This window comes from Microtus oregoni, unplaced genomic scaffold, assembly GCF_018167655.1.
Source record: "Microtus oregoni isolate MIOR12 unplaced genomic scaffold, Mior012 000020F_ref0000438, whole genome shotgun sequence".
NCBI lineage: Eukaryota > Metazoa > Chordata > Mammalia > Rodentia > Cricetidae > Microtus > Microtus oregoni.
Window position 1 is genome coordinate 25,508,290 of NW_024543079.1, and position 26,664 is coordinate 25,534,953.

Consider the following 26,664-nt stretch of genomic DNA (forward strand, 5'->3'; position numbering starts at 1 on the left):
CTCACCTGTCAGCAGAGAATCAGAGAAGGATTTCTTAAAGAGCAGATTTTTTAAAAAAAAAGTTTAATTAAGAAAATGCTTCATGCAATCCCTTTTGATCCTGACTACCTCTCCAACTCTTCCTAAACTTTCCCCTGTTGTATGGAGACTCAATCACACAGAAACTATATTATTTAAATCACTGCTTGGCCCATTAGCTCTTATTTGCTAACATCTTGATTTAACCCATCTCCATTAATGTGTGCATCACCACAAGGTCATGGCCTACCAGCAAAGTTTCAGGCATCTGTCTTCTCTATTTCAGGCTTCATGGCTTCTCTATTGACTCCTCCTCCTTTCTCCCAGCATTCTGTTTAGCATTCCCTGTTTATCTACTTTATCAGCCCCCCCCTCAGTTTCTTTATTAACCAATGATATTCACAGCATACAGAGGGGAGTCCCACATCATTCCCCCTCTTCCTTTCCCATCCAACTTAATGTTCTTTTTCTCTTTCAAAACAAACTTTTAAAAATCCAAACACGCAAAAGACTAATAAGAGAAAAGATACCAAAACAAAGTGAAATCAACAAAAAATCATGGGAAAAATTATCCTCGGCCATGGGCCTGCCTTGTGGTGTAGTTGATGTACCCAGTGATACTCAATGGAAAACAGCTTTTCCCTTTACTAGTAGCTGTCAATTGCAATAGGTTCTTTGTTAGGTGGGGCCCCATGTCCACTTCCCCTGCTCTGTGCTGCAACCCCACCTAGCGTGAGTCTCTGCAGGTCTTGTACCACAACTCTGAGTTTGTACATACTTCGGTCTTGTTATATCTGGAAAGTGCTGCCTCAATGTGCTCTGGCTATTACAAACTGTATGCTTCTTCCATATCCCCAAAGTTTTGAGGGGAGAGGCTGGATGAAGACATCTTGTTCAGGACTGAAAGAGGAGCAGCTGTGTCTGAGGCCCAAGCATTGTGCTTTTGACCTCCTGTTATTCTCCTTCATTCTTTGGTTTCTCATGAGTTCATATTAGCAGCTGAAAAACTTGAGGCCTGCGAGAATTCTGCTGACATTGGACAACTCGTTAAGGCTGAAGTTGGGGCCAAGTCTGCTCATCCATAGCTTTTCATTTTCCATTCTCTAGTGATGGTGATGTCCTGCTCCCTACTTTGCCTCTCGGTGTCTAGGTAACTTAAAAAAAAAGATGCATAGTCTGTCACCCTTGGCCTTTACTGTACCTTTAAAGTGGAGTAATTTCCCCATTCCTCACCTACCTGGAATGCCCTTGGGTTTGAAACCCAGGGCTTCATACATTCTATCAAATTTGCTTTCAACCCACCATATAAGGTAAGTATACTAAAACAAGCAGCATTATCTCCTATTTTGAAGACACTGAAATTGAACCATGAAGCAGTTATTTCTGATTATTCAAGAAGACTGGGTTTGGCCAACTAGAAAGTCCCATTTTCTTTCTTTTTATTTATTTATTTATTTTATTGAAAAAAAATTTCGCCTCCTCCCAGCCTCCCATTTCCCTCCCCCTCCTCCCACTCCTCTCCCCCTCCCCCCACTCCTCTCCCCATCTCTCTCCAGTCCTAAGAGCAGTCAGGGTTCCCTGCCCTGTGGAAAGTCCAAGGTCCTCCCCCCTCCATCCTGGTCTAGGAAGGTGAACATCCAAACTGGCTAGGCTCCCACAAAGCCAGAACATGAAGTAGGATCAATACCCAGTGCCATTGTCCTTGACTTCTCAGCAGCCCTCATTGTCAGCCATATTCAGAGAGTCCGGTTTTATCCCATGCTTTTTCAGTCACAGTCCGGCTGGGCTTGGTGAGCTCCCAATAGATCAGCCCCACTGTCTCAGTGGGTGGGTGCACCCCTTGTGGTCCTGACTTCTTTGCTCATGTTCTCCCTCCTTCTGCTCCTCATTGGGACATTGGGAGCTCAGTCCGGTGCTCCAGTGTGGGTCTCTGTCTCTATCTCCATCTATCACCAGATGAAGGTTCTATAGTGATATGCAAGATATTCATCAGTATGGCTATAGAATAGGGTCATTTCAGGTTCCCTATCCTCAGCTGCCCCAGGAACTAACTGGGGATGTTGCCCTGGGCACCTGGGAGCCCCTCTAGGTCCGTGTCTCTTGCCAACCCTAAGATGGCAACCCTGCAACAGACAAAGGTCTGATCTCCAAAATATATAAAGAACTCAAGAAACTAGACTTTAAAATGCTAATTAACCCAATTAAAAAATGGGGCACTGATCTGAACAGAGAATTCTCAACAGAAAAAGTTCAAATGGCCAAAAGACACTTAAGGTCATGCTCAACCTCCTTAGCGATCAGGGAAATGCAAATCAAAACAACTTTGAGATATCATCTTACACCTGTCAGAATGGCTAAAATCAAAAACATCAATGATAGCCTTTGCTGGAGATGTTGTGGAGGAAGGGGTACCCTCATCCACTGCTGGTGGGAATGCAAACTTGTGCAACCACTTTGGAAAGCAGTGTGGCGGTTTCTCAGGAAATTCGGGATCAACCTACCACTGGACCCAGCAATGCCACTCTTGGGAATATACCCAAGAGAGGCCTTATCATACAGCAAAAGTATATGCTCTACTATGTTTATAGCAGCATTATTTGTAATAGCCAGAACCTGGAAACAACCTAGATGTCCTTCAGTGGAAGAATGGATGAAGAAAGTGTGGAATATATACACAGTAGAGTACTACTCAGCGGTAAAAAACAATGACTTCTCGAATTTTGCATGCAAATGGATGGAAGTAGAAAACACTATCCTGAGTGAGGTAACCCAGACCCAAAAAGATGAACATGGGATGTACTCACTCATAATTGGTTTCTAGCCATAAATAAAGGTCAGTGAGTCTATAATTTGATATCCTAAAGAAGCTAAATAAGAAGGTGAACCCAAAGAAAAACATATAGCTATCCTCCTGGTTATGGGAAGTACACAAGATTGCCGGGCAAAAAATTGGGATCTTAGGGGTGGGGTGGGAGGGGGGTAAGGGGAGATGGGGAAAGAAAAGTGAGAAGGGGAGGATGGGGGGAACGTGGGGAAACGGGATGATTGGAATAAAGGAAGGTTGGATGGGGAGCAGGGAAGTCCCATTTTCTTTAGACCACTTCATAACTGTCTAGAGTTATCTGTTAATTCAGCACATAGCTCTTGAGTAATTTTCACGGTACCACAGATTTGGACCAAACTCAAGTCTGAGGCAAGTTCTCTACTTGTTCATAGCCCTTCTATGCAGAAGGGCCTCCTTCTCTTTCCTGGAGAATATGAAAAGCAGAACGATATAAAGTCTGCCTGTGACTCTGATCCAGGACATCAGTCTCCAAGCTCCAGGTGCTTCTCACCCATGCTGTCATCAATAGGATTGGAATTAGACTCCTTTTTACTTGCATAGTATAGTGACTTGGGATCAGGCCCTTCTGCTGAGGTCCAGCCTCTTTATTCAAGTGTCTTGAGATGGGATTTTTGCAGCTGCCCACTCATAAGATACATTATTATGGGAAAGCTGTTCCTGCTCAGTTCAGGGCTTCCTTATGCAGTCTGAAATGAGATACATGACAGTTTGCTGCTTGCCTCCAGAGCTCCTGGATGCCTGCTGACACTGTCTCTCTCCTGTGTGTATATCTGCTGGGCTGTAGAGACCACCCCTTTTTTTAGGCTCACTAGACAGAGAAATAAGAACAACCCTGAGTATGCATGGGGAAGCCAGAAACGTGTTACGTTGCATGCAAGGAAAGAATGTTTAGACTCTGATGGAGGAAGGTCATTGGTTAACTATAATAAAGAAACTGCTTGGCCTCATAGGTTAAAACATAGGTGGGTGGAGTAAACAGAACAGAATGCTGGGAGGAAGAAGAAGTGAGCTCAGACTCGACAGCTCTGCTCTCTGGAGCAGATGCCATGCTCCCCTCTCCCAGGCACACGCGATGAAGCTCCTACCCAGGATGGACGTAGGCTAGAATCTTCCCGGTAAGACTGATGCTACACAAATTATTAGAGATAGGTTGATCGGGATATGAGAATTAGCCCGTAAGAGGCTAGAGCTAGTGGGCCAAGCAGTGTTTAAAAGAATACAGTGTCTGTGTAATTGTTTCGGGGCATAAGCTAGCAGGTGGTCGGGGTGCTGGGGACGCAGCCCCGCCGCTCCTAATACAACAAGACTCCACCAAGTAGTATGATTTTAACACAGTACAGGCTTTTACTGCTTCTTAATCTCCCTTCCAGCGGAAACTGCTGTCTTTCACTGAGCCAAGGAATGCAACCCTTGCCCACAGGTTTGGCTTTGCTACTTAGGGGCAAGGACTCTGAAATTAACTAACTCCAACTTTTAAAGGCCATTTAGAGGTTATTACCTTTGGATTCTTCCTGTGTCATTTAGGGTCCTCATACCCACCTGGTCTTATCCCAATATCCAAATTGTTTATTTAAACATTGGTCTTTTGGTCCTTGCTGACAGATTTGGTGATGCTGGAGGTAGATGTGAAGGAAGAGGAATGGGATAGTGACTGTGTTCAATGCAGGACATTGCTGTGTTTAATGGGATGTTGGCTTCAGTTAACACTCTTGGCTAGTTCTTTTTGCAGCAGTTGTCTGAAAAGATTTTAATTAAAACTAATGCACTGATGCGTATTTCTCCACAGATCCATACTTTCAGAATTTATTCATGTTTTACATAAGACATAGAGTCTAATTAGTGGATTAGATTCTGTCATCTTGGGAATAATGAGACCTTCATGAATTTATCATTTTCTGGCTTCAGTTTAAAATAGTTAATAGCACCTAAATTTTTTTTTCTGTTCTGGAAATGGAACCCAGAGATTTTCACATGCTATGTATATGATCTACCACTGAACTACATCCCCCAACACATATAAATATTTGTAATCACAAGTACCTAATAAGAAAAATTACTAAGCTGGTATAGTTCATATGACTATTTTTATTTTTCATAAAGTATACCATTCATTAACTATACTTATTATGCATTATATCCCACCAATAGAAGTAGTAATATAAAAAGAATGTTATAAAAATAAATATAAATAAGAATCAATGACTTCTTTCTATACTGCATGGGCCATCTTGACCAGAAGCTGAGACAGTGCTTCTTGGCCTCCTGTTCTGTGGTGGGACATGTTAATGAAGCTGCATGCATTAGTGTTTCCTGTTGTACACATCCACACATTGGGAATGTAGTTGAAGTGCTTGAGAGTTATTCTTAATGTGTATATTAAAGATCCCTTCAGGTAACTTACTTAATTGGGGGCCAGTTAGAGTCTTTTTCTTTGAGTGACAAGCTCTTGATGCTGCTCCTCACGCAGGCGGTTGTACACCAGCAAATGCTGCTGATGACATATCTTACAATCAACAATCCCTAGCCCGGCAAAATATGTATACAAGATAAACTTGTGGGAAGCACTCAGCTGAGAATTATTTGTAAGTAAATGCAGTCCATCTTGAGGACATGTTTAAGATGCACTTGATCATTTTACAGCCCAGGAAAGATGGATTTGTATCAACAGAACCATTCAGCGAGAGAGAAGTGATCGATTTGCTCTTCAGAAATATGCCACAATGATGCTTTTCTTTCACAATGCTAAAGGAAATAATTGACTGCTTACGTTGGACTTATTTGTTTTGCTGATCTGCTGTCCTCCCCTCATAATCAAAATCCTGTCCTATGCTCAGTTTTAATTTAGAGCAAACTGGGACTTCAGTTTATATTTTTGCATTTCTCTGTGTCTGTTTCCAAACTTCACATGAGGAAACCTCCCAGCCCTCAGCATGGTATGTTTCCATCAGAGAGAAAAGCTTTGACCATGTTCATGCAGGAATGTCACACCATGCTACACGGGGCCTTCCTCCTTTCTGAGACGATTGCTAATGGGTGTCATTCCACACCATCATTGTCTCCACCTTGTTTACATATTGCTAGACAAAGCAGGTCGTCAATATATGGGATGGGAATCTTGACCCTTTCCTGACCTTGTCTATATAGACTCGCTTCAGATAAAACTCTCAGGGTAAAGACTTTGAAAATCTCAGAATGCTGCCCTATCAACTTGTGTTTGAAATATACAGAGGATTTGCCGTGTTCTCAGTGCAGTTAAAAATCAAAAGGCCTGCTATTGTGGTTACTCCAGAGACATCTTTGAGTGATCCACACCTCCAGCCAGAGCAGGGCCACCACAGGCAATGCTCCAATAGCCCCTCTTCTGACTTCTGACAGATCTGCAAGGCCTGGGTTCTCACCTAATTTGAAAAGTAAAATAATTTCATGAAAATTTGTAGGTGCCCGGTGTATGTTTTTTGCAGTGAGAGTCTCTGTCTCGCCCCAAATACTTCCAAAGGTAGACATTTTACTTCCTCAGAAGACTTAAAATATTGTAGACTAGAGTTATGAAATTAATTGCATAAATTATTTAGTTTGACACAATTGTATAATAAGTATCTGTGATTTGTGCTTTGACCATGATGTGAACTAATGTTAACAAACCTGGGGGGAGATTAAGTGATTCCTCTGGGGAAAAAGAGAGAGGATGCCATGGAGGGAGTAATTTTAGTGGAAACCCTACCACGAAACTCAGATGAATCCTCCTGTTAGAGAAAGGTGTGTGTGGCTCATGAGGCATTCAGAAGATCCTTATAAGTATGCCGTATTTTGTGTTCACAAGTTCTCTGTGGGGTGAGATTGCTCAGCACTGGGAGCTGCTGTGAGATGTTACGGAGTTATCTAGAAGAGTCTTTGGATCCTGGCTGAGGGGTTAGGTGCTGAACAGGAGGTGGGACATGACTATGCTTATATCAGAATCTTGTGGGCAGTGGTGTTGAATTCAGTGGCTATGTTCTAAGCAGAGGTGTGGGTGGAAGTTGTGAACATACATTTCTAATAAGTTTCCAAATAAGGCTTGTGCTTTTAGTTAATTCATATTGCTTGAGATAACAAACTTAAGTATGACAAAAATTATTGACACATGTATACCAGGTTATTAAAATCCTTATTGGGCAAAAATGAGTTATTGCTCAGAATGTGCCAATAATGATCTTCCCTATCTGCTTTGTTCAGTGTGAATGACTAAAACAATGGGGCTGTGAGGCTGGGCAAGCTCTCTGTTCCTGCAGCATCTGAGTTCTGTTAGCATTTCTTCTGTGAGAGGGATCCTGGTGTCACCGGGTAACAAGCACAGATACCGGTACCATTATGACCTCATGAAGCCTGGTATGAATATGAAAATGTAGCTGAGCATGGTCCTCACCCCACTGGTCTACCCCTTTATTTTTCATGTGCACACATAAAATCACACTACCCCTATTATAAGCACTCAGGACCAATACCAAGAAAACCCAGGAGGGTATAACTGAATGCTTTGAGATGCAGCCTTAGGAAGGGACTTAACAGTTTCCTGTTCATCTCACTGTCCAGTCTATGCCCAGTGCGCTGTGGCTGTTTCAGTATTATATGCAGTATGCAATTAGAGGAGGTGGACTCCTTTAGGAAGGCACTATCCCAGGGATGCTGTGAGAAAGAAGAGTGGTACCCACAGTTGTGCTGTTTCTCTCACCAGAGACTTTGGACAGTGACTAGTTATTAGCAAGCTGTAAAAGCCACAGAGGAAGAAAGTGTAGGCCAAAGTGCCCTAAGCTCAGAGCCCAGTTTGCCTCACCGTAAGTTTCTTTGATTTTTTTTTAAAGTTCTTTTCTTCTTGGAGAAATTTTAAATATAAATTCTGTTTTAAAGTCTCTAAGAGCAAGAGGATATTAAAGACAGGCCTGACTTAGGGCTCTGTCTTCTAGCTGTTCCTGAGGATGCCTCCCGTGTGTCACATTCTCTTCTAAAGGACTGTGAACAAAGGAGTAAAAACCCAGCCTTCCTGGAACTCACATGCTGGAGGGGAAGGAGACCCAAAACCAGGATAACTGTTTGCCATGTTTGCTTCATACTCAGGTGTTGCTAATTCAAAGAACAAAACACAGAGCCTCTGAGGCCACACCTGCAGTGCACACATCTGGCATGTTCTGGGTGAACCTGGAGTCGGGAGAGGCTTCAGGTGAGCCAAGGATACGACAGAGCATAGAGACCCTTGTAGGGAAGGTAAAGAACTCGAGCTTGTACCTCACTGGAGTGGGATGTCTTGGGCCGTGTTCCATTTGAGCAAAGAAATGGCCTCAACTATCAGTGTTTAGCAAGACCCTTTCGGCAAAAGAAAGAATGGCACAATGAGAAGGGATATAAGCACAATCAAGGGACCAACACCAAGATCTGTTGAGAATAGTTAGACAGAGATAGTGGAATTGGTGAGAAAAGGCCAGATTCATATTCCAAATATTTAAAATAAAGGGTTTGCTGATTGGTTGCGTGTAAGGTGTAAGGAAAAGGACATTAAAGATGACACCAAGACATGGGAGTGAATGAGCAGAATGACATCACCTGAAATGGGGGAAAGGATAAAGTCTGAGTTATGATTCGTTTCAGTAAATGTACCTTGTTCAGTCTGAGGTGCATTCTGGACATTGATGTAAGCAGTAGGGTATGTGACTCTAGGTTCAGCAGAGGGAGATGTGCATCCAGGGAGTGCTAGCTCAAATGTAAATTTGAGCAATGAGATCACTAAAGGAGAGAGCGCAGGTAGAAAATAAAACATGTCCAAGGATGAAACCCTCATGCATTTGATGTTTAGAGGTCAGGGAGATGAGAAATCCCAGCAAAGACATGTGTAAAGATAAAAGAGTAGCCAGGTGAAGATGTGTGCAGGAGGAGTGAGTCCACTCTTCTAGGGCACTTCCCAGAGGTGCAGTGAGAGCATGATCAAGAAGTAACCCATGGGAACTGGGTGGTGATGGCGCATGCCTTTTATCCCAGTACTCAGGAGGCAGAGGCAGGAGGATCTCTGAGTTCAAGGCTAGCTTGACAAGAGCTAGTCCCAGGACAGGCTCCAAAGCTACAGAGAAACCCTGTCTCAAAAAAACAAAAACAAAAACAAAAAGCAATTTAACCCATGGGTTTTGCAGTATGAAGATAATGGTGACCTTGGTGGGATGCTATTTTAGTGTGGATTCAGGAGGAAGCAAGAAGAAATAGATTGGTATCATAAGTAAGTTTTTAAAAAGAAGTTTACTTAAATGGAAGGGGCAGTGTGGATGGCCAGCTGGGAAGGAAGGGAGGTAAAGTTGGAGTTTAAGATGGCAGACGGATGATCTGTTGAGATGACTGTAGGGATAATGCGACTGGGGAGATATACATCAGTGTGTTCGAGAAGAGAATTGACATGCTTCTCAGGAAACCTTGGTGCTCAAGAGAGTTGGTTTGAACTGGTTGGTGTGTTTTCTGCCTAAGGTGTGGAAAAATGAGGTCAGGACCCATAGTGCAGAGGAGCAGAGCCCACCAAGAGTGTTAGGGTGCCTTCTGGTGGTTTCACGGACTGGTAGGGCTGTGATTCTGCAGGAAGAGTCACTTGCAGGCAGAACAGAGGTGACAGATGTTCCTCACGTATACTGAAGTCTTAAGAGATCTTGCAGGAGCTCCACCACGTGTCCAAGAGGTCCAGTGGAAATGTTTCCCATGGTTTCTGAGTTACGGGCAAAACTTGAACTTCCTTCAGTGTCTTTCTCATTCCAATAGAACAACACCGCACCTCGCCTCCGAGATCTCTTCTCTCTTCCTACTCCCACAGCATGGGCATGGTTCCAGCAATGCTCTGGCTTTCCTGGCATCTTGCACCACCAGCCATGTGGGAAGCTGAAAGGCCTCCACTCTGCTTTAGTTCTCTCGCATGCCTGGTTCTTGTCCACCGAAGACCAGGAGTTCGCCTGTTCTCTACTGCTTGTATCAGCCTTGCCCACTCTCCATCTTCAGGAAAGCAGACCAGCCAGGCTGCCAGCAGCAGTGCTTTCCAGCTTGTGTGCCTAGCATGTTGGCTTCAATGTCGGGGTTCAGATGCAGGGGATCTGCATTGTCACTTCCATAGTACCTCCTTGTTTCTTATGTAAGTGCCTGATTTCAGAGAAATTCATGAGAAGAAACCTGCCATTATTAAAATGTTAATGAAAAATAGAGAAGCACAATAACAAAAACATGCATCATTGTGCAAAGCTCTCACCCTCAACCCCAGAATGGCTCATTTGCCAATACAGAATCAGGCTGTGCTGGGATTCAAGACACTAACTCCTGAAGCTCTACCTGAGTGTTCTTTCATGGTGTCTCTTCTAATGCCCCCATGTGGTGTAGGAGGTCCTTCTCTCTTTGTGTTGCTTTTATTGGTTAATGAATAAAGAAACTGGCTTGGCCTGTAGCAAGGTAGAACTTAGTTAGGCAGGGAAAACTAAGCTTAATGCTTAGGAGAAAGGGGACGGAGTCAGGGAGAAGCCACGGAGCCACTGCTGGAGAGAAACATGTCAGAACCTGGCCGGTAGGCCACAAGACTCATGGTAAAATATAATATAATGGAAATGGGTTAAATTAAGATGTAAAAGGTAGCCAATAAGAAGTTAGAGCTAATAGGCCAAGCAGTAATTTAATTAACACAGTTTCTGTGTGGTTATTTTGGGAGTCTGGGTGGCCAGGAAATAAACAAGCGGCATTCCTACAATGCCCATGGTTTGCTCCACATTTCTCTTCCCTTTTTAGTTCTGATTCTCCTTGTCTTTCTCTGCTATCTGGTGTGCTGACCTCTGGGGACCCACTAGACATTTTACATGGAACACAGTGCTCTACCCGAAAGGGTATCCCTCTAGGTTCTACCAGCCAGATGGCGAGTTAACAGACACTTTTTTCTGGTAATATCTTTTTTATTTAGAATTTATTTTAGACTCTGTGTGTGTGTGTGTGTGTGTGTGTGTGTGTGTGTGTGTGTGTGTGTTGGAACATGTGTTCCATGGCATGCATGTAGAGGTCAAAGGACAACTTTCAGGAGTCAGCTTTCTTCTTCAACTGTGTGGGTCCTGGGGGTGGAACTGAGGTCTTCAGACTTGGGGGCAGGTTCCTTTACCTATGAGTCATCTCATCCGCACATTAAGAAATACTCTTGGAACCTTGGACCCCATTAGGAGGTGGTCTTCTGCCCCTAGCTTTACAAAGGTGTCATTTATAATAAGACCTATAAGACTCGGGAGCAGAAAATGTGTGTTTAGTAGGACATGGTTACTATTTATAAGTTGTATTTATGCAGCTAGATTAATGTTTTCAATTGTGGAGATATTTTACATGCTAATCACTTTTAATTTAATTTTTAAATTATGTTTTTAAAAGTTTAGTTACTTTTTTCTTGTAATTAATGCTGACTTGTTTTTGCTTCCTTGCTAATAGATTTCTGTCCTAGATGAGACATGGACTGTATTCAGGCGTTACAGTCGTTTTCGAGAAATGCATAAAACATTGAAGCTAAAGTATACAGAGGTGAGTTATGAAATGATTATTTCCAATTAAGAGCACTCATTTTATAAAGTAAGTGAGCTGATTGCATTAACTCATCCTCTCTCCCACCCAGCACTAGATCCTATCACCAACTCAGCTGTCAGTCACCGTCTTCATTCTGTTCTTACTCTGTTGTACAAAACTGAAAGATTTTCTGAACACAGATTTTGAAAATATTAGAGACGAAATAAAGTCCATTCTCTATATAAACATATGGTTAATTTCAGACATTTTAACCAATTTATATCTTTTAAACAATAACATCTACTAAAATGAGCCAGGTATGGTGGCACATGCCTTAATCTTAGCACTTGGGAGGCAGAAGCAGGCGGATCTCTGTGAGTTTGAAGTCATTGTTGTCTACAAAACAAGTTCCAAGATACCCAGGACTGTAACACAGCGAAACCCTGTTTCCAAAAACACAAAGCAAAGCAAAGCAAACTACTAAAACGAAATAGTGACACATTTATTAGCTTGGATTCACTGCTCTTTCTCTTAAAGACTCCATTCCTTCTTAATCCTCTACTTAATGAGAAGTCAGTCATGAGATTTTAGTTTGTCATCACACAGTAAAGAAAAGGATAAATAGTAACATGAAATTATCTAGAAGCAAGAAAGTATTGCATAGATTGGATATTCAAGTATATTGATACATTAATAATCTCTTTTGGACAAAGACTGGATTTTAAAACAAGTTTAAGTAAACAAAAAAAATGTTGCCAGGCTGAAGTGCATTCCCAGATGCTCACAGTGACTACTCAGTAGAGGACTCTGTGTGAAGTTCAGCGCTGTAGTAATTTAGGTTGTGCTGCTGCAAAACAATCAACAGTTACTGTTCACCCTCTGCGCCCTCACCAAGTACTTTCCCACCACTGTCTATAAAATCCCAGACATTCTGTAGTCTGAAATTTAGTCCAATTTGAATCACATGAATAAGCCAATGTCTTTAACAGTTCCACAGCTTTTACCATCTCTTAACCATATAAAATAGAAAGTAACATTTTTTAAATATAATTATTGCTTGATTTGAAGACTCAGGGTAACCCAGTTAAAATCAAGCCATCTTTGAATTAAAGAGAAGCTTCTAGTGTGCATTGTATAGTTCAGTATTCTCAAAAGGTTTTGTTCTAGAAGTAACCATATCAATTCAAGTCATGAAGTTTGCTTCTGGAGTTTACCTTCATAGCCCAAATTATTATTAACAATTAACAAGAACATTGTTGTACACATACTAAATACACAGAGCAGCTTGATTTTAAAGTGAACTTACAGCTCATTAGCTTCCTAGTTATGAGTTACTACATCAGTTCTTTAATAATGAGTAGATTTTTGCATATATTATTAATGTCACTAAAGCACCAGGGTAACAAATAGAATAAGTGCTGTCTTTGAAACAGAAGATGTTGACTGCGTGTACGTGTACATGTGCACATGCCATTTACTCCATGATTATTCCAGTTCTTTAATTAGTTGAACTCATTCTGTATATTCAGTCCTCTAGCTTCCTATAGTACTATAGTGGACAGGAGCAAAAGTCTTTGCTCTTACATATCTTAGATTCTTATGGAGAGAGCGGACTGTGAACTGATTGTCTTGAGGAAGGCTGTGTGGCAGGTGTCATTCTAGTTTAGTCTTTTGCATTTTAGGAAGGATACCAGTGAAGGGCAGTGGGGACAGAAGGTACTTGACATGTTGATGAAAAGCCATCTCAGGTTGGGATCTTTGACCAGATGGAATTCAAGTTTAAGTGAGTGAAGAGAGATTCAGAAGAGTTTTAAGAGGAACCAGTGCACATCTCTGTTGGTGTGCTTTTATTTTAAAGAAAACTCCAATACAAAAGCCATCTGTAAAGATACGATAAAAGAACACTTACCTGGCTTGGCATGATAGAGACTCTTAGGCCAGGGGTTGCCTGGTATCAGGAAGGAGATTTAAACAGGGACTGTTGTATGTAAAAGTCTTTCTGTGGAGGAGGATGTTTATGTAAACAAGCTGACATATTATCTTCAAATGAAGAAAACTAAACTGGCTTTATTTGTTAGCCTCTTCATTCACAGATCTGTATTTAGAAACTCTATTGTGACTAGCTAAGAATAAGATAGTGACATTCTGGCTTCTCATGAATTAGAAAGGATGAACAATAAGCAGATACCTTAGGCACTTTCTGATAAAGGTACCACAGAGTAAATAAAACAGGATACCAGTACTGTGGCATACGAGCTAGGCAAGCTGGCTAGTTTTTAACCAGGCAGGCCAGTCAAGACTCCAAGAGATAGAAGCTGAGGTCTGAATATTGTGAAGAAGACAAGCATTGAGATCTAGAGCTGAACACATCTTAAGTCAAGGAAAACAGCAGATACAGAGGTACTGGGGTGGGACCAAGTTGGTTATGACCCAAGAACAAAAGTGTGTGTTAATGGCACACGTGGTCAGGATGAGGGCAGAAATTGACATCGTGATCATTTAGGGTATTCTTAATTGTGGGAAGCCATGGGTCAGTAAAACAAGGCAACAGAGTGACCCAGTGTCGCTGTTTAAAGGTCATTTTAACACTCGAATGGAGAAAAGATTTTAGGATGACAAGAGAGCTCAAATCCAGAATTATATTTGATAGATTAAGTTTGAAGATGTTCTTAAACACCCAGTGGAAATGTCAAGAAAGATGAAGGGTAAGACTTCAGTTTGTACAGGAAGCTATATGAACTTCTAAAGTAAAATTCGGCATTTAGGTCAGCAATAGTGAAAACCCCTTTACTTCTGTTTTAATTGCTAGCTACGGTTCAGCATTTAGACCATTATATTCCTGACGTGTCCTCACAGGGGCCCCTTCCTAAACACAGCCTCAGGATTGAGATGGTACCCAAGAGCAAAAATTGCTTTTCCACGTTGAGCTCAATTTCATGACTTATAATTACTTTATCCTGAGGACAAAATACATTAGTTATGAAGGAGGGCCCTGAAATGCTTGTGTAAAAGCATTTCACAGAGAACAGTTAATGGGAGTGGGTGGCGCTCTGAGACTGGCAAGCCTGGCGTGCGGGAAAGGAAGCCTTGGTGCGCTGTGTCTTTGAGCTGCCACAGCTAGTCACATGTAGGTGCTCAGCAACGGTGAGCCTGGTGCAGAGCTTTGTACCTCCTGTCACTTTCTGTCTGACTGCACTGTGCGCCCAGCGCTGTTTGTGGGTGACAGGAAGAGTTGCTTCCTGTCACGGGGCCAAGGCCAGGGTAGGAAGTCAGGTACTTTGATTTAATTTTCTATTTATTCTTTTGTCGTTTTCTTTCTTTCATTGGTGACTGTGTGTGTGTGTGTGTGTGTGAGAGAGAGAGAGAGAGAGAGAGACAGAGACAGAGACAGAGACAGAGACAGAGAGAGAGAGCCCTGGTGACCATGCACCACTATACTTGCCTTCATCTCCTTTTGCTAAACGAATACTATTAAAATCTGGAATTTAAAAGAATCATGTTACATCTCAAATCTTTATAGTACCTTATTCTAATTCTATATTGATCTTACCCCATCAGAGTAAAGCAGTAGTTTCCATTTAACATTTCAAGGTGGAGCTTCAATATTGGGTTGATTGTCTGCTGTGTACCTTCCAGTAAATTTGGATCTCTTTTGTGTGTCTCAGCCTCATGTTCTCTTACTCCTTACGTGTCTCTTGCATCTCAAGATTAGTACTATTTGCTGGGTTCTTGTTAAATATTATTTCTGTCACTAGACTTCATACTGTCTCATCTCTGTAACATTAATCTCCATCTTCTACATCCAAATACTCTGACCTAAAAACACCCTACTAGGCCCATGACTTTAAGATAGCTGCTTCCGGTAAGCCACAGGTGTTATGCAAGGACCCTGGAACTCTCTCTCCTGGACACCTGTTTCATGGACATGTGGGAATGCACCTTATTTACCCAACTCTGTCACCACATTGGGCTCATTCTTTCTGTGGAGGTAGAAAATTATTCTTGTCTTCATCGCATGAGTAACAGTGTTTAAAGATATGGTTTTGGAATGATAGACATACATTAAGTTTACTCATTACAAGGGTCTAACTTTTTGATCAAGTTGGAAAAAAGTTGAAAAGCACAGTGGGATTCAAAATATATGGAATCTATAATATACTTGCTAAGATAATCCTTTTACACCTTAAAGCTTCAGTTTTAGTTACAGCCTGAAATCTTCTGGAACTTTGTCTAAAATTACATCCTGTTCTTTCACATTCCCTCTGGAGTGTGTTCTCTTGAGGACACACTCTAAAATAGTTGGATGTGACAGCTCCTTTTATGGAGATTTTGATGATGTTGTTTCAGTGATCCTTTTCAGGCTTCAAAAAGATCCTAAGTGCATGCTTAATGATTGAGGAAGGTATACCAAAGTGTGTCTTGTTGTTGGTGGAGTTGGGGCTATAGGGTTTTCCTACTGTGGCTGGTGTAAAATTTACTATGTAGACAAGGCTGGCCTAAACTCATGGAGATCTATCTGCTTGTCTCCCAAGTTCTGAAATTAAAGTTGTGCATCACCTATACTGGGTAAATATACCAAATCTCCTCTGAAGTTTGTCTTAACCTAAGCCTCAGAGGTATCTATTTGCAGCATCTATCAGGGTTCCCTTGAGTCCATCTATAGCTGTAGGCTCAACAGACTCCCAGGGGCTATACAGAGCATTAGGGCCCCTACCTCCCCAACTCCCACTGGCCTGCAGGCAGAAGCTAGACGAGAGCCTCCAGCACTCTTCAGTCAGTACACGGGGCTGTCTAGTTGCTGTTCCCTTTGCCTCACATCTTACAGGTTATTGCCTACGTATTTATGAGATGAGGCAACCATGGACAGATATAAGTATCTTAAACCTAGTATCCCATGCTACGGTGGAGTGACTGTCTCCATAAGCAGAACTTGCATAGCCCCAACAATAGGCATGTGGTTAGATTCACTTAGAACAGAAGAGAAAGCTGTGGCTTCCTACTTGGATAGCTGTCATTCAACTTGTCAAGAAATACCTTATTTGGGTGGAGGAGGGATGCCATTTTTACCATGGGCAGTATTGCCTAACAACTAAGTTGACTTAGCAGCTTTTCAGATTTCTAGAATTCTGTAGGACATTAGGGCAGTTTCCAGATTTTTTTCCTGTTGTGGGTCTTCTCTGGACATTTATGAACATATCTGTGTGACTTCTGGTCAACTTGTAAAACTTCTGTGAAGGAATTTCATAATTGCTCAGTTGTCCTTAAGCAATTGAACTCAGGTGAGATGAGAGTCCTGAAGACCATCACCCCTGAGAGAATGTTCTAGAGCTCCTTCATGGCCATCGTTCATCTCGTCTCCTCACAAAGCCCTATTCCTGCGAACAATTGCTTACTGTAATGCTTCTTCAAGGACAGCTACACTCTGACCACCTGACACCCCACAGGGGTCCTTTACACACCTGTGGATAGTACGCCAATGACAACAATAAGGGGCTATTGATCACTAGAAGCCTGACATGTCTCCAACAAAGCAGAAGGAACCAGGGTTTTTTTAAAGCAGAATAACTTATCCAATTAAGCCACTCGGTTCCATAAACCCAGAAATGGAGGGATTGAGGCTGAGAGGACAGAAAACAAAGCTTTAGACCTTTTCTTTCAGGACAGTGACAATACAGATTTTCCAAAGGAGGAAAAATGAAATGGGAGTTATTTCCTCCCAATTATTTATTTATTTATTTTCATTTTTCACGATGGGATTTTTCTGTGTAACAGCCTTGGCTATCCTGGAACTCACTTTGTAGACCACACTGGCCTCACACTCACAGAGATCTGCCTGCCTCTGCTTCCCTAGGGATGGGATTAAAGGTGTCCACCCCTGACGGCTTCTTTGGTAATAAAGGGGAAGAAGTCCAGCACATGGTTGTAGAACAGACACCAGGTGGTCCCTGTTCTGTCAGAACAAGTGGGCTGTTGCACTACTTGGGGATTGTAGATTTGTCATTTTTTATTTATGTATTTTCTTTAATATTAGCAGTTTTTTTTCCAGAATCCACATGTGCTGGTCCTTTTGTTTTGAATTAATTTGTCCCTGTGGTGTACTGATATGTATTAGACAGGCCAACCGTTCCTTCTGGGTTTCATTCCCTACTTCTTCCATTGACCTTGTACAAAATCTTAATCAAATTAAACCCCCTGTTTTTAGATTCTACATCTATGCAATGATAATGCTACAGGTAGTCTGTAAGAGATGGTGGCAGCCTCCCATAGACTGCAGGCAGCTCTGAAGGTTGCTGCAGCATCTGTCAGACTGTGTTTCTTCCAGAATCTGCGCACAAATCATTTCCACAGTCCTCTTTTGTGTATGTATAAAAATCATATTCTTTTACTTTACCAAAATCAGTGTGTCTTTTAAATATCAGCCAAGTTGTGTCCTCAGGAACAGAGCTTCCTTTATGTATTCTCTCACTCTTCTGAGAAGGAGATAGAATTACTGTTTATGTCTGGAGTCCATGATGTTCACTGATGGGTCCTGATGCAGGCCAAATCTGATGTTCACTGATGGGTCCTGATGCAGGCCAAATCTGATGCTCACTGATGGGTCCTGATGCAGGCCAAATCTGATGCTCACTGATGGGTCCTGATGCAGGCCAAATCTGATGTGCACTGATGGGTCCTGATGCAGGCCAAATCTGATGTGCACTGATGGGCCTGACACAATCAGAATCTGGTGTGTACTGATGGCTCCTGATGCAGTCTAAGAATCATGTTCAGTAAGAAGCTAAAAGGAAAAAGACAAACATTTAAATGTGCACCACTTCTCAGCCATTAGAATGAATAGCAAAGGCCAAGCACGACCCCACCCTGGCTTTGTGCACAGCTGTCCTAGGCTCTGGTGCTGTTTAATAAATACCTTTTTATACGACCAGAAATCCATACTCCCAAGAGCCGTTTGGTGTTTGTAGCAGGTTCAAAGGAGCTGCCCATTGCCCGCCATTCTAATGGTCTTTGTTTCAGTCCACTTACCTAACAGCTCTCCCTTCAGAGTGCCTGAGCCTCCAGGAAACTGCCTCAGACTGAATATTTGTGCCTTTCAACATTCATGTGTGAAATTACCTCATATTATTGATATTATAGTGGGACCCATGGGGCGTGGTTAGGTCATGAAGGTGAAGTTCAGCTGAAAGTAATTAGTGCTCTAATCAGCGGAGCAAAGGCTGCTTAACTACTCTCTGCTTCCAGAGGAAGGCAACAAAGATGGCGTTTGTGATGAACAGGCCCTCACCAGACACCACATTTGCTTCACTTTAGTCTTGAATTTTTCCATCTCCAGAAGTAGACTTCTGCAAAAACATTACCCCGACTAAGGTAGTTTCATACAGCAGCAGGTAGAGACTAAGGCGTGTGCCATAATTCAGAAAAGCCTTATGCGGAAAACAGTTGAGTATTGTAGTTGATTGAGGACTATTTTGTAGCTCTCGCCTAGAAAGAATTATAAAGCCAGGTCAGGCTGGATGCCCACAGGCAAAGGAATGGTCAATGAAAATTGGGCATTTTGTGTTAACATGTATAGTCAAGGAGCCCAAGTGGTGACTCAGCACTTAAGAGTACTGGCTACTCTACCAGAGAACCTAGTTCAGTTCTTAGGACCCACATGGTGGCTCACAATCATGTGTAACTCCAGTCCCAGGGGATCCGATGTCCCCTTTTGGCCTCAGTGGGCACTAGGCATGCAAGTGGTGCACAGACATATGTGAAGGCAAAATACTCATACACAAAAAGTCAATAAAATTACTCATACACACACACACACACACACACACACACACACACACACACACACAATCAAAGCAAGTACTAAGGGAACTTAGTTGTCCGTTCCTGGTGAAGATAAGTTATATGGAGTAGGTCAGGCTGCCTGTCTGTGCCATAACTAACTCATCTCTTGAAGATAAGTGAGCGCAGAAGTTCTGGAGTGTCAAACACAATCCTTCTCTATCACCTACATCCCTAAAGAAGCTTCTTTCTCCTTACAAAGCTGAGTAATCTTAAATAATTTTAGAATCTTGTAGTAAAACTGGTAGGTTACTGTGCTAGAGAAATAGTTTTGTGTCCCATCTGCTATTCTCTGGGTTCCCAGTGAGTACCACTGGGAGGGAAGAAAGCAGTTAGAAAAGAGCTTATTTCATTTGTACGTGGACTTTCAGTTTGTGCTCATAGAACCATTTCTCACCTTTATTTTCCAAGTAATTTTCCCAAAGCAGCACCAAATAAAGATGATAAAAGAAACCAAATATTGGCCTCATATTTGTGTTGGAGAGCTATTTACCATCCATCACTGCAATCCTTTCTAAATAGGTTTATATCCAGCATTCCAAATTTAATATAAAAAATTGCAGATGTACTCAGTTCCCAAATTATAATGCTACCAACTGTAGCCACGGGAACATCCAGTAAGCTTTCAATAAATTCAGTTTTACAAAGCTCTTGGCCGCCTTGAATTTTTAAATAGTAAATAGCTATGTAGACAATAATAGAAGGCAGCCAGTTTTCTGACCTAGTATGTTATCGTTGAGGTCCAGGTATCTCTGAGTGGTTTATACCACACCGTCCTCTCTGCTTGGTGGATAGATGGTATTAAATTCCCTTCTTTCAGGGGTGAGTAGAGAAACAAAGACCAACTGAATTACCTGAAAGGTTTTTCCAAAATATGGAAATCAACCATAGACTAGGAAATGTCAATTGTGTAGATTTTATGGTTGCTCCAGAGTGTGTAGTGATGGAGCGGCCGCCCCTGGATGGGGCTTTCTGGACCCTAATTAAAGCATGGCCTGGTCTTTTTCTTTGAGTCCATCTTGGCAACACTAGTTGATTTTCTTACTATCATGGGTCTCTAGCTAAATACTGGTAGTCAGTGAGGAATAGTCTCAACATTAACAAAGAGACAGGCTGAGGCATGAACAATGAAGGAGTCTTGAGTCACTAGAGGTATGGGCTTGAAGTTTTCTGTCTTATGTGGCAAGGAAGGACAGTTAGATAGCAGTTAGAAACGATTTGCAGATATGAAATACGCATTTGAAAGTGCCTTCATGACAGAGCAGCCCAGCTTTCCATTTTAGAAATAAGAATCCAAAGAAAGACCCAGAGACAAATCTGCTAAGAGTCATATTAAGAATTTAAAGTAAACATGGCCGTGTCTGCAGGCTGCTGGTCCCATGCTCTTTGTGAGCCTGCCTCTCCATGACTGTGTTTACTGTAGAATCCCGGGAACACTTGCATAATGCTGCAGAGGAATCTGACTGTCACAACATTTATTCTCTTTAAAAATTTGCCCATAGCAAGTCCCCATAGATGCTAGCTTAGATAACCAGAAACTCTGCCCTTCTTTTGAATGTCATTGCAGTGACATGTTCTGGAATGTTTTCGTCCTGGAAAGAGACAATTAACATCATAGCAAGGACTGGGAAATACAAGCATTGAAGTTAATTCAACTTATTTATTCTGCAAAACTCAGTATTTAATATTCACAGATATGACTGTATTTCTTTTAAAAATTATTGCAACATACATGAATGTTATCGGATCTGTCTTCACTGGTTCACGCCTGAATGGAATTGACACTAGCGTTAGGAAGAGTGAGACTCTGTGTGGGAAAATTAATCTCTGTACCAAATATAGCTAGAAGTCATGCAGCCCTGTCTACATTCCCAAACCCTATTTTATGCTAGAAATGCCTCAATGTTGGAGCATTTTGGTCAGAAGAGAAGAGTAGTTTGTGTTTGTGATTTATCCTATTTGGATTTGTTTGTTGACTGACCCACCCACAGAGTCCTGCCTTGCTATTCCTTCAATGGGTGTTTTCACGAGGGTTAAGTATGTGCTCAGACTAAGAGGGCACGGGTCAGGTGCTCATAAATCTTGTGTGCAGTGGGAACAAGCCACCCCATCAAAGGTCTGCAGGTGGCTCAGTGCTCCTGAAGGGCCGACGCTGCGTGCCACTAACAAATCAACCTAGGGAGAGAATTGCTTTTTTGTTTGTGAGTGTATTTCTTAGTGACAGCTGTTCTTATAAGGCCTTGGGAGCTGCTATTAATTTTGAGTAGTCAAAAATGCTTCCGACTAGTCAGCTGTGAGAATTATGGCAACCTTTTGATGAGTTTTCTTTATTTGCATTTCTCAAAAGCTGGGGCGGCTGAAATTTACAACCATAAGCCTGCAGGGTACAGCTGTTTCCAAAGCTGCTGGTTATGTGTAGGTATGTCTTCATGAAAAAGGCAGACTGGAGTTGACTTCACCAGTGACAGTGCCATGTTCTATCTTTAAAACTTGAATGGGGGGGGCTGTAGCATGAATTCTAATTGGTCTTAATAATAAGAACCCTGGAGTCATATTAGGGGGTGAAAGCCGAAAGATCAGAGAAGCAGAGCAGCCAGCCACTAGTTCTTACCTCTGCGAAATCCTGAGACCAAATGGAGGGAATATCCTGTCTCTACAAGTCTTCAGACTGAAGGCCTTCTCTATGAAACCTCAGACGGAATCCTGACCTTCTGTCTCCTCCCGCCTCAAATTCCTCTCTCCACACAGCTTTATCTTCACCCACCTCCCATCTCCACCTCCCCAGGGCTGGGATTAAAGGTGTGAGCCACCATCACTTGGCTCTGTTTCTTTTGGACTGATTGAGTCTCAAGTAGCCCAGGGTGGCCTTGAACTCACAGAGAGCCATCTGCCTCTGTCTCCTGAATGCTGGGATTAAAGGTGTGTGCCACCACTGCCTAGCCTCTATGGCTAACTAACATGGGTAACTCCATACTCTGATTCTCAGACAAACTTTATTTGTTAAAGCACAAACAAAATATCACTACAGTGGGTGGATAGTTAAGTAATAAGGAATGGCAATACACATATTCAAACAAAGTCACATGATTTCCTTGTATTAGTAAAGACTCCAGCTTTCCTAGTACTCAGTTTTCCTTCATTGATTCAGTTTGATCTACTTTACTCTTAAAAATCATAAAACATAAGCAGGGCTTTCCTTTACTTTCTACATTTTAAGGCTTCTGTTATTTCTATCTGATGTAATAACAATGCCACTTAGGAAACCCTTCCCTGTCTTGTTGCCTCCAAGACGGCCTAGACTTCCCAACCCACAGTGAACTTGGCCAAGAGCAAAAAGCTTTTAATGGAAGCAAACTTTTCTGTTACATTGAGCTTGCCTTTCCAATGGCAGCAGCCTGGCCGACCTGTCTTACTGATGTAATAAACACTGAAGCCAGAGTCTGAGCTTGATGACTCTGAAGAAACTTGAGCTAGGTCTTCTCCCAGCGAGTCAGAAAGAGAAAAGTTAGACTAGACATACGTGAAATGTTCACTCGGGTCAGTAAGAAATACCGCAGTGCAGCAGACAGAATCCTGGCTTTATTTCTAATATGCACGCAAATGCATATGCTTGATAGATTGATACATAGATACTTAATGTTTCTGGTCTCCCAAACTGTAGTTGCAGAACTATGGAAAATGCCTGTGCTAGTCCTGAGTGCCTCTTGTGAATGTTCTTCATACAGCTCTGTTTTTAACCTGACACAGTCTGTTGTTGCCCATCCAGAATAAAGCTAATTTCTTGGTTTGAGGATTCTGAATGTATAAGAAAAAGACAAATTCCATGGGAAATCAGTCAGCCTCAATATACTGATTTCATTTTTCTAATTTTCATCTTTTGTCTTTAGAATGTTTTATTTACTGAATTGCAGAGCAAGTTTGTTGTTAATGTTTCTCTTAGACCAAAAAAAAAATGGGCTATTTTAATCCTCATCTGTTTGTTTCCAGTATTTTGCTCTGCATAATCAAATTTCATAATTATGCAAAATGGGCCACAGAGCTGTTGTTAAAATTTCTTCCAGCACTCTCTAGACCTGTCATATCTCCCACAAACACTCAATTTATTTGACCTCACTCATCATTTTTAACTTTAATATACAGTTTTCCCAGAAGAGCTCAAATGCCTTCACATCATTTCCCACTCCTGCTTGGAGGATAATGGTGATAGCAGGAAAAGATTCCATTTTGAGGGGTTTCTCGTGAATACTGAGTCCCCATTCGTGCCTGTCCTTTTTGTGTTCTATAACCTCTCGGAAACTAACATGTTTCCTTATTACATTGGGCTTCATCCTCGCTGACATCTGAGCTTCCCTTCAGGTGAGAATGTTGTGAGGGCTTTAAAGGAAGATGCACTCCTGGAGAGCATACAGTAGAGCCAAGATAATCGGGGAACCCTTGCCGTGCATCTGAAGTGCCACTTGTGGCTCAGTGTAGAGAAATTTTAATCACCAGTACCTGAGTTACAGGGTTTCAGCTGAGGAGACATGAGCATCCCTGCTCAGCTCCTTCACTGGACAGATGATGAAGCCAGGACCTAGAGTGTTTCTACAAGTTAATCTCCATTCCATAATCCATGCTGAACTGAGATTTGAAATCCAGTCACCCCCAATCATAGGTTTTTAAAACAAAAAGACATGCAGTGCTCATTTAACTATTCCATTAAATTTATAGAAAGAATAATCATTTTTTATTGTTACCATAAAAATGATGCATGCTTGTTTATAAATATTGTACATGATATAAGAAAAAGAAGAGATCAGTGGGTTATGCAGGATTTCTCTAAGCATAATGAATGTCCCTGCCTAATGAATGCAATCTTATTATTGAAATGTATAGGCACAGATAAAGGGATGGAGACATAGATGATTAAAAAGGAATTAAAAAGAATGAAGAGCAAAGAACGAAGCAGCTTTTAAACACTGTGTGCATTCTAGATATGCTGTTTTAAGTACAAGCATCCAATTGAATTTGACTTGCATTTAACAGAAGTGAAAGAAAAGAAAGCAAAACTGAAGAAGGTGCTGGACTTGAGAGTGTCTCTACCACGTGATATAAGTCCTCTAAAACCGATGTGACTTCAAGGAAAAGGATTATTACAAAATTAGTGTTAAAGTTGTCACAGTTTTCAAACACTGTGTTTATGTCCTCAAACTATAAATTGACTGTCCTAAAGTAAATATAATTTCTATGCCCACCTCCAAGTTTTAAAAGTTATCATTTCCGTATTGTCAGGCTATTTAATATCCACATCCTTTTGTAATGAATCTTTGGTAAATCATCTGTGTATGTTTTAATAGAGCCAATGTCCTTTATCCTGGTTTCCTACTTCTGAGAGCTTTCTTCAGCTGACTCATGGCTGGCTGTTATCACCGAGTGTGTTTGGGGAGCTCCACCTTGAAGCCTTCCGCCTTCCTCCTTGCCTGTTTGAAGATGCCTCTCCATGGCTTTCTGCCCCCTGCCACATGCTGGGGGGACTTTTTTCTCCTTAGTTGAGATCCTAGAACTTAAACTCCTGGAGACCTGACCCCGTAGGCCTAGTCCTTCTCAGACCTTCTATCAATCATACAAGGCTGGGCTGAGCCTAGAGCACTCCTGTCAGAGTTCAAGGCTCCACACCCATCTGTGCTGTTGGGGGTCAGTGACATGACATGAGACTCCACTTCTCTGCTTATGTAAGAAGGTTTGTTGATTTCCTGGTTTAGCATTTTCCTATGTGGGTGTGGAAGAGTTGCTTTCCAAATTCCTTACATACAGGATCAGAAACCATAAGCCTCACTGTGGAAGGTTTAGAACACAGGAAACAGTGATGAAGATAGTCTAGAGAGTTCTCAGATACCTTGCTGGTTTCCCTCTGGGATCCCGTCTAAGATGCTATACTGCACTTATTCCTTGCTTCTCTAGACATCTCCTTCTGTGACAATTTCAAGTATATGGCTTTTCATATAATGGCTCCAACACTGGTCAGGAATTTTATAGAATGTTGTCAGTTGAGATTTCTGTCATGTTTTCTCGTGACTGGGTGAGGATTATAGGTTGGGGAGCAGCAGGTGACAGGAGTGAAGTCTCATGCCATCACTTCCTGTCAGTGTGAGCCGCCAGTTTTGACACTGACCTGATCATCTGGCTGAGGCTTCTGCACTGTTGAGTTTCTTGCCCTGCAGGCCTGCCCACAGGCCTTTCTGTACTGCTCTTTGGAGCATGTCACCATGCAGCCAGTGTATGTCTTAGGGATGGAGAGACTGCACTTACCTGAGCTTCCTGTGTCTTCGCAAACCATGTAGAATTCTGCAGGAGAACTCACTTAATCTGGTCTTCCCTTTTGACTTATTTAATCAATTACTGAGTCGTTATATTCTGATTTCTAGACAATGCCATATTTCCCTTCATCTGCATTTCAGCTGCCTCCAGCTGTGGCCACTAAGAGACCATGCTGTGGTTTATGTTCTTCTCATCTTGTAACTTTTCTGTCCCAGACCTAGAGCAAACCACTACTCCAGAGCTGGCTTATTCCTCAGCCTGCAAACTATGTGCTTCTTGGGTTTTGTTTTTGTTGTTGTTGTTTGAGACATGATTTGTTTGGTTGATATGTAACTGAATAATCACTTGTCTGAGATAGTCTAGTCATTTGACTATCTTGACATATGTGTTCATCATCTGACATTTAGTAAAGGTTTTATCCAACATAATCCAAAGCCATGACCTTATTTTTGTGAGAAAGTGCCATTATACGGAGGTACTAGAGAGGATGAAAGCAGGATGTGAAAGTTTGCCCAGAGTAGCTTAGAATTCTTAAAATGTTCCCATTTTTCTCTCCTCCATCTCTACCTTTTCCCCACTTCCTCGTCCCTCTCTCTCAGGTATTAAAGGCAGTAGATCACTGGCTGTGGATGGTAAAGATCCAGGCCTGCCTGTTGGCCCTATCTTTGTCTAGCACAGCAGACTAGGATCTGCAGACTCTCCTTTCTGCAACCTTACCTGCTTCCCCAGGGGCATCCTTACCTTTCCCATGTACTCAGATACATAATCTTTATCTCAGTGTGGCTGGAAAGCCTGAGCATGCGGGTGATTGCTTTTCTGGGTGGTCTGCCATATCATAAAGCGGGCGAGGTATAATGGACAAGATTCTGAGTGACCTCTTCAGCACCCTGTCCCCTTCTCAGGATGCTAATCCAGAGTGCTCCCTGGCTTGAGCTGTCACAGTCCCCTGAATTACAGTTTTTTGCCACTTCTCTTTCTTTGGTTTTTGTGGGGTGCTTTTGGAGGAGGCAAGCGGGGCACAAAGATATTTGTCTTCATTGTTAGGCAGAACCGTTCTGTTCACTTTTGTGGTTCGTCTAAATTGTTCTTGGTGCCATTGTGTTTTCAGCATGAGACCCTCAATATGGTACAGCGTAAATACTGTCCTTGTT

The 26,664-nt window shown here is 42.0% G+C and overlaps 1 protein-coding gene across 2 annotated transcripts in view; it reads left to right on the top strand.

Moving 5' to 3' along the window:
* Kif16b (kinesin family member 16B) overlaps positions 1 to 26,664 on the top strand; it is a 264,942-nt gene that overhangs the window by 205,889 nt on the left and 32,389 nt on the right. For both annotated transcript variants that reach the window (XM_041670255.1, XM_041670256.1), the window contains one exon: positions 11,312 to 11,401. In XM_041670255.1, coding sequence (XP_041526189.1) covers positions 11,312 to 11,401 — 90 coding nt within the window. The remainder of the gene's footprint in view (positions 1 to 11,311; positions 11,402 to 26,664) is intronic.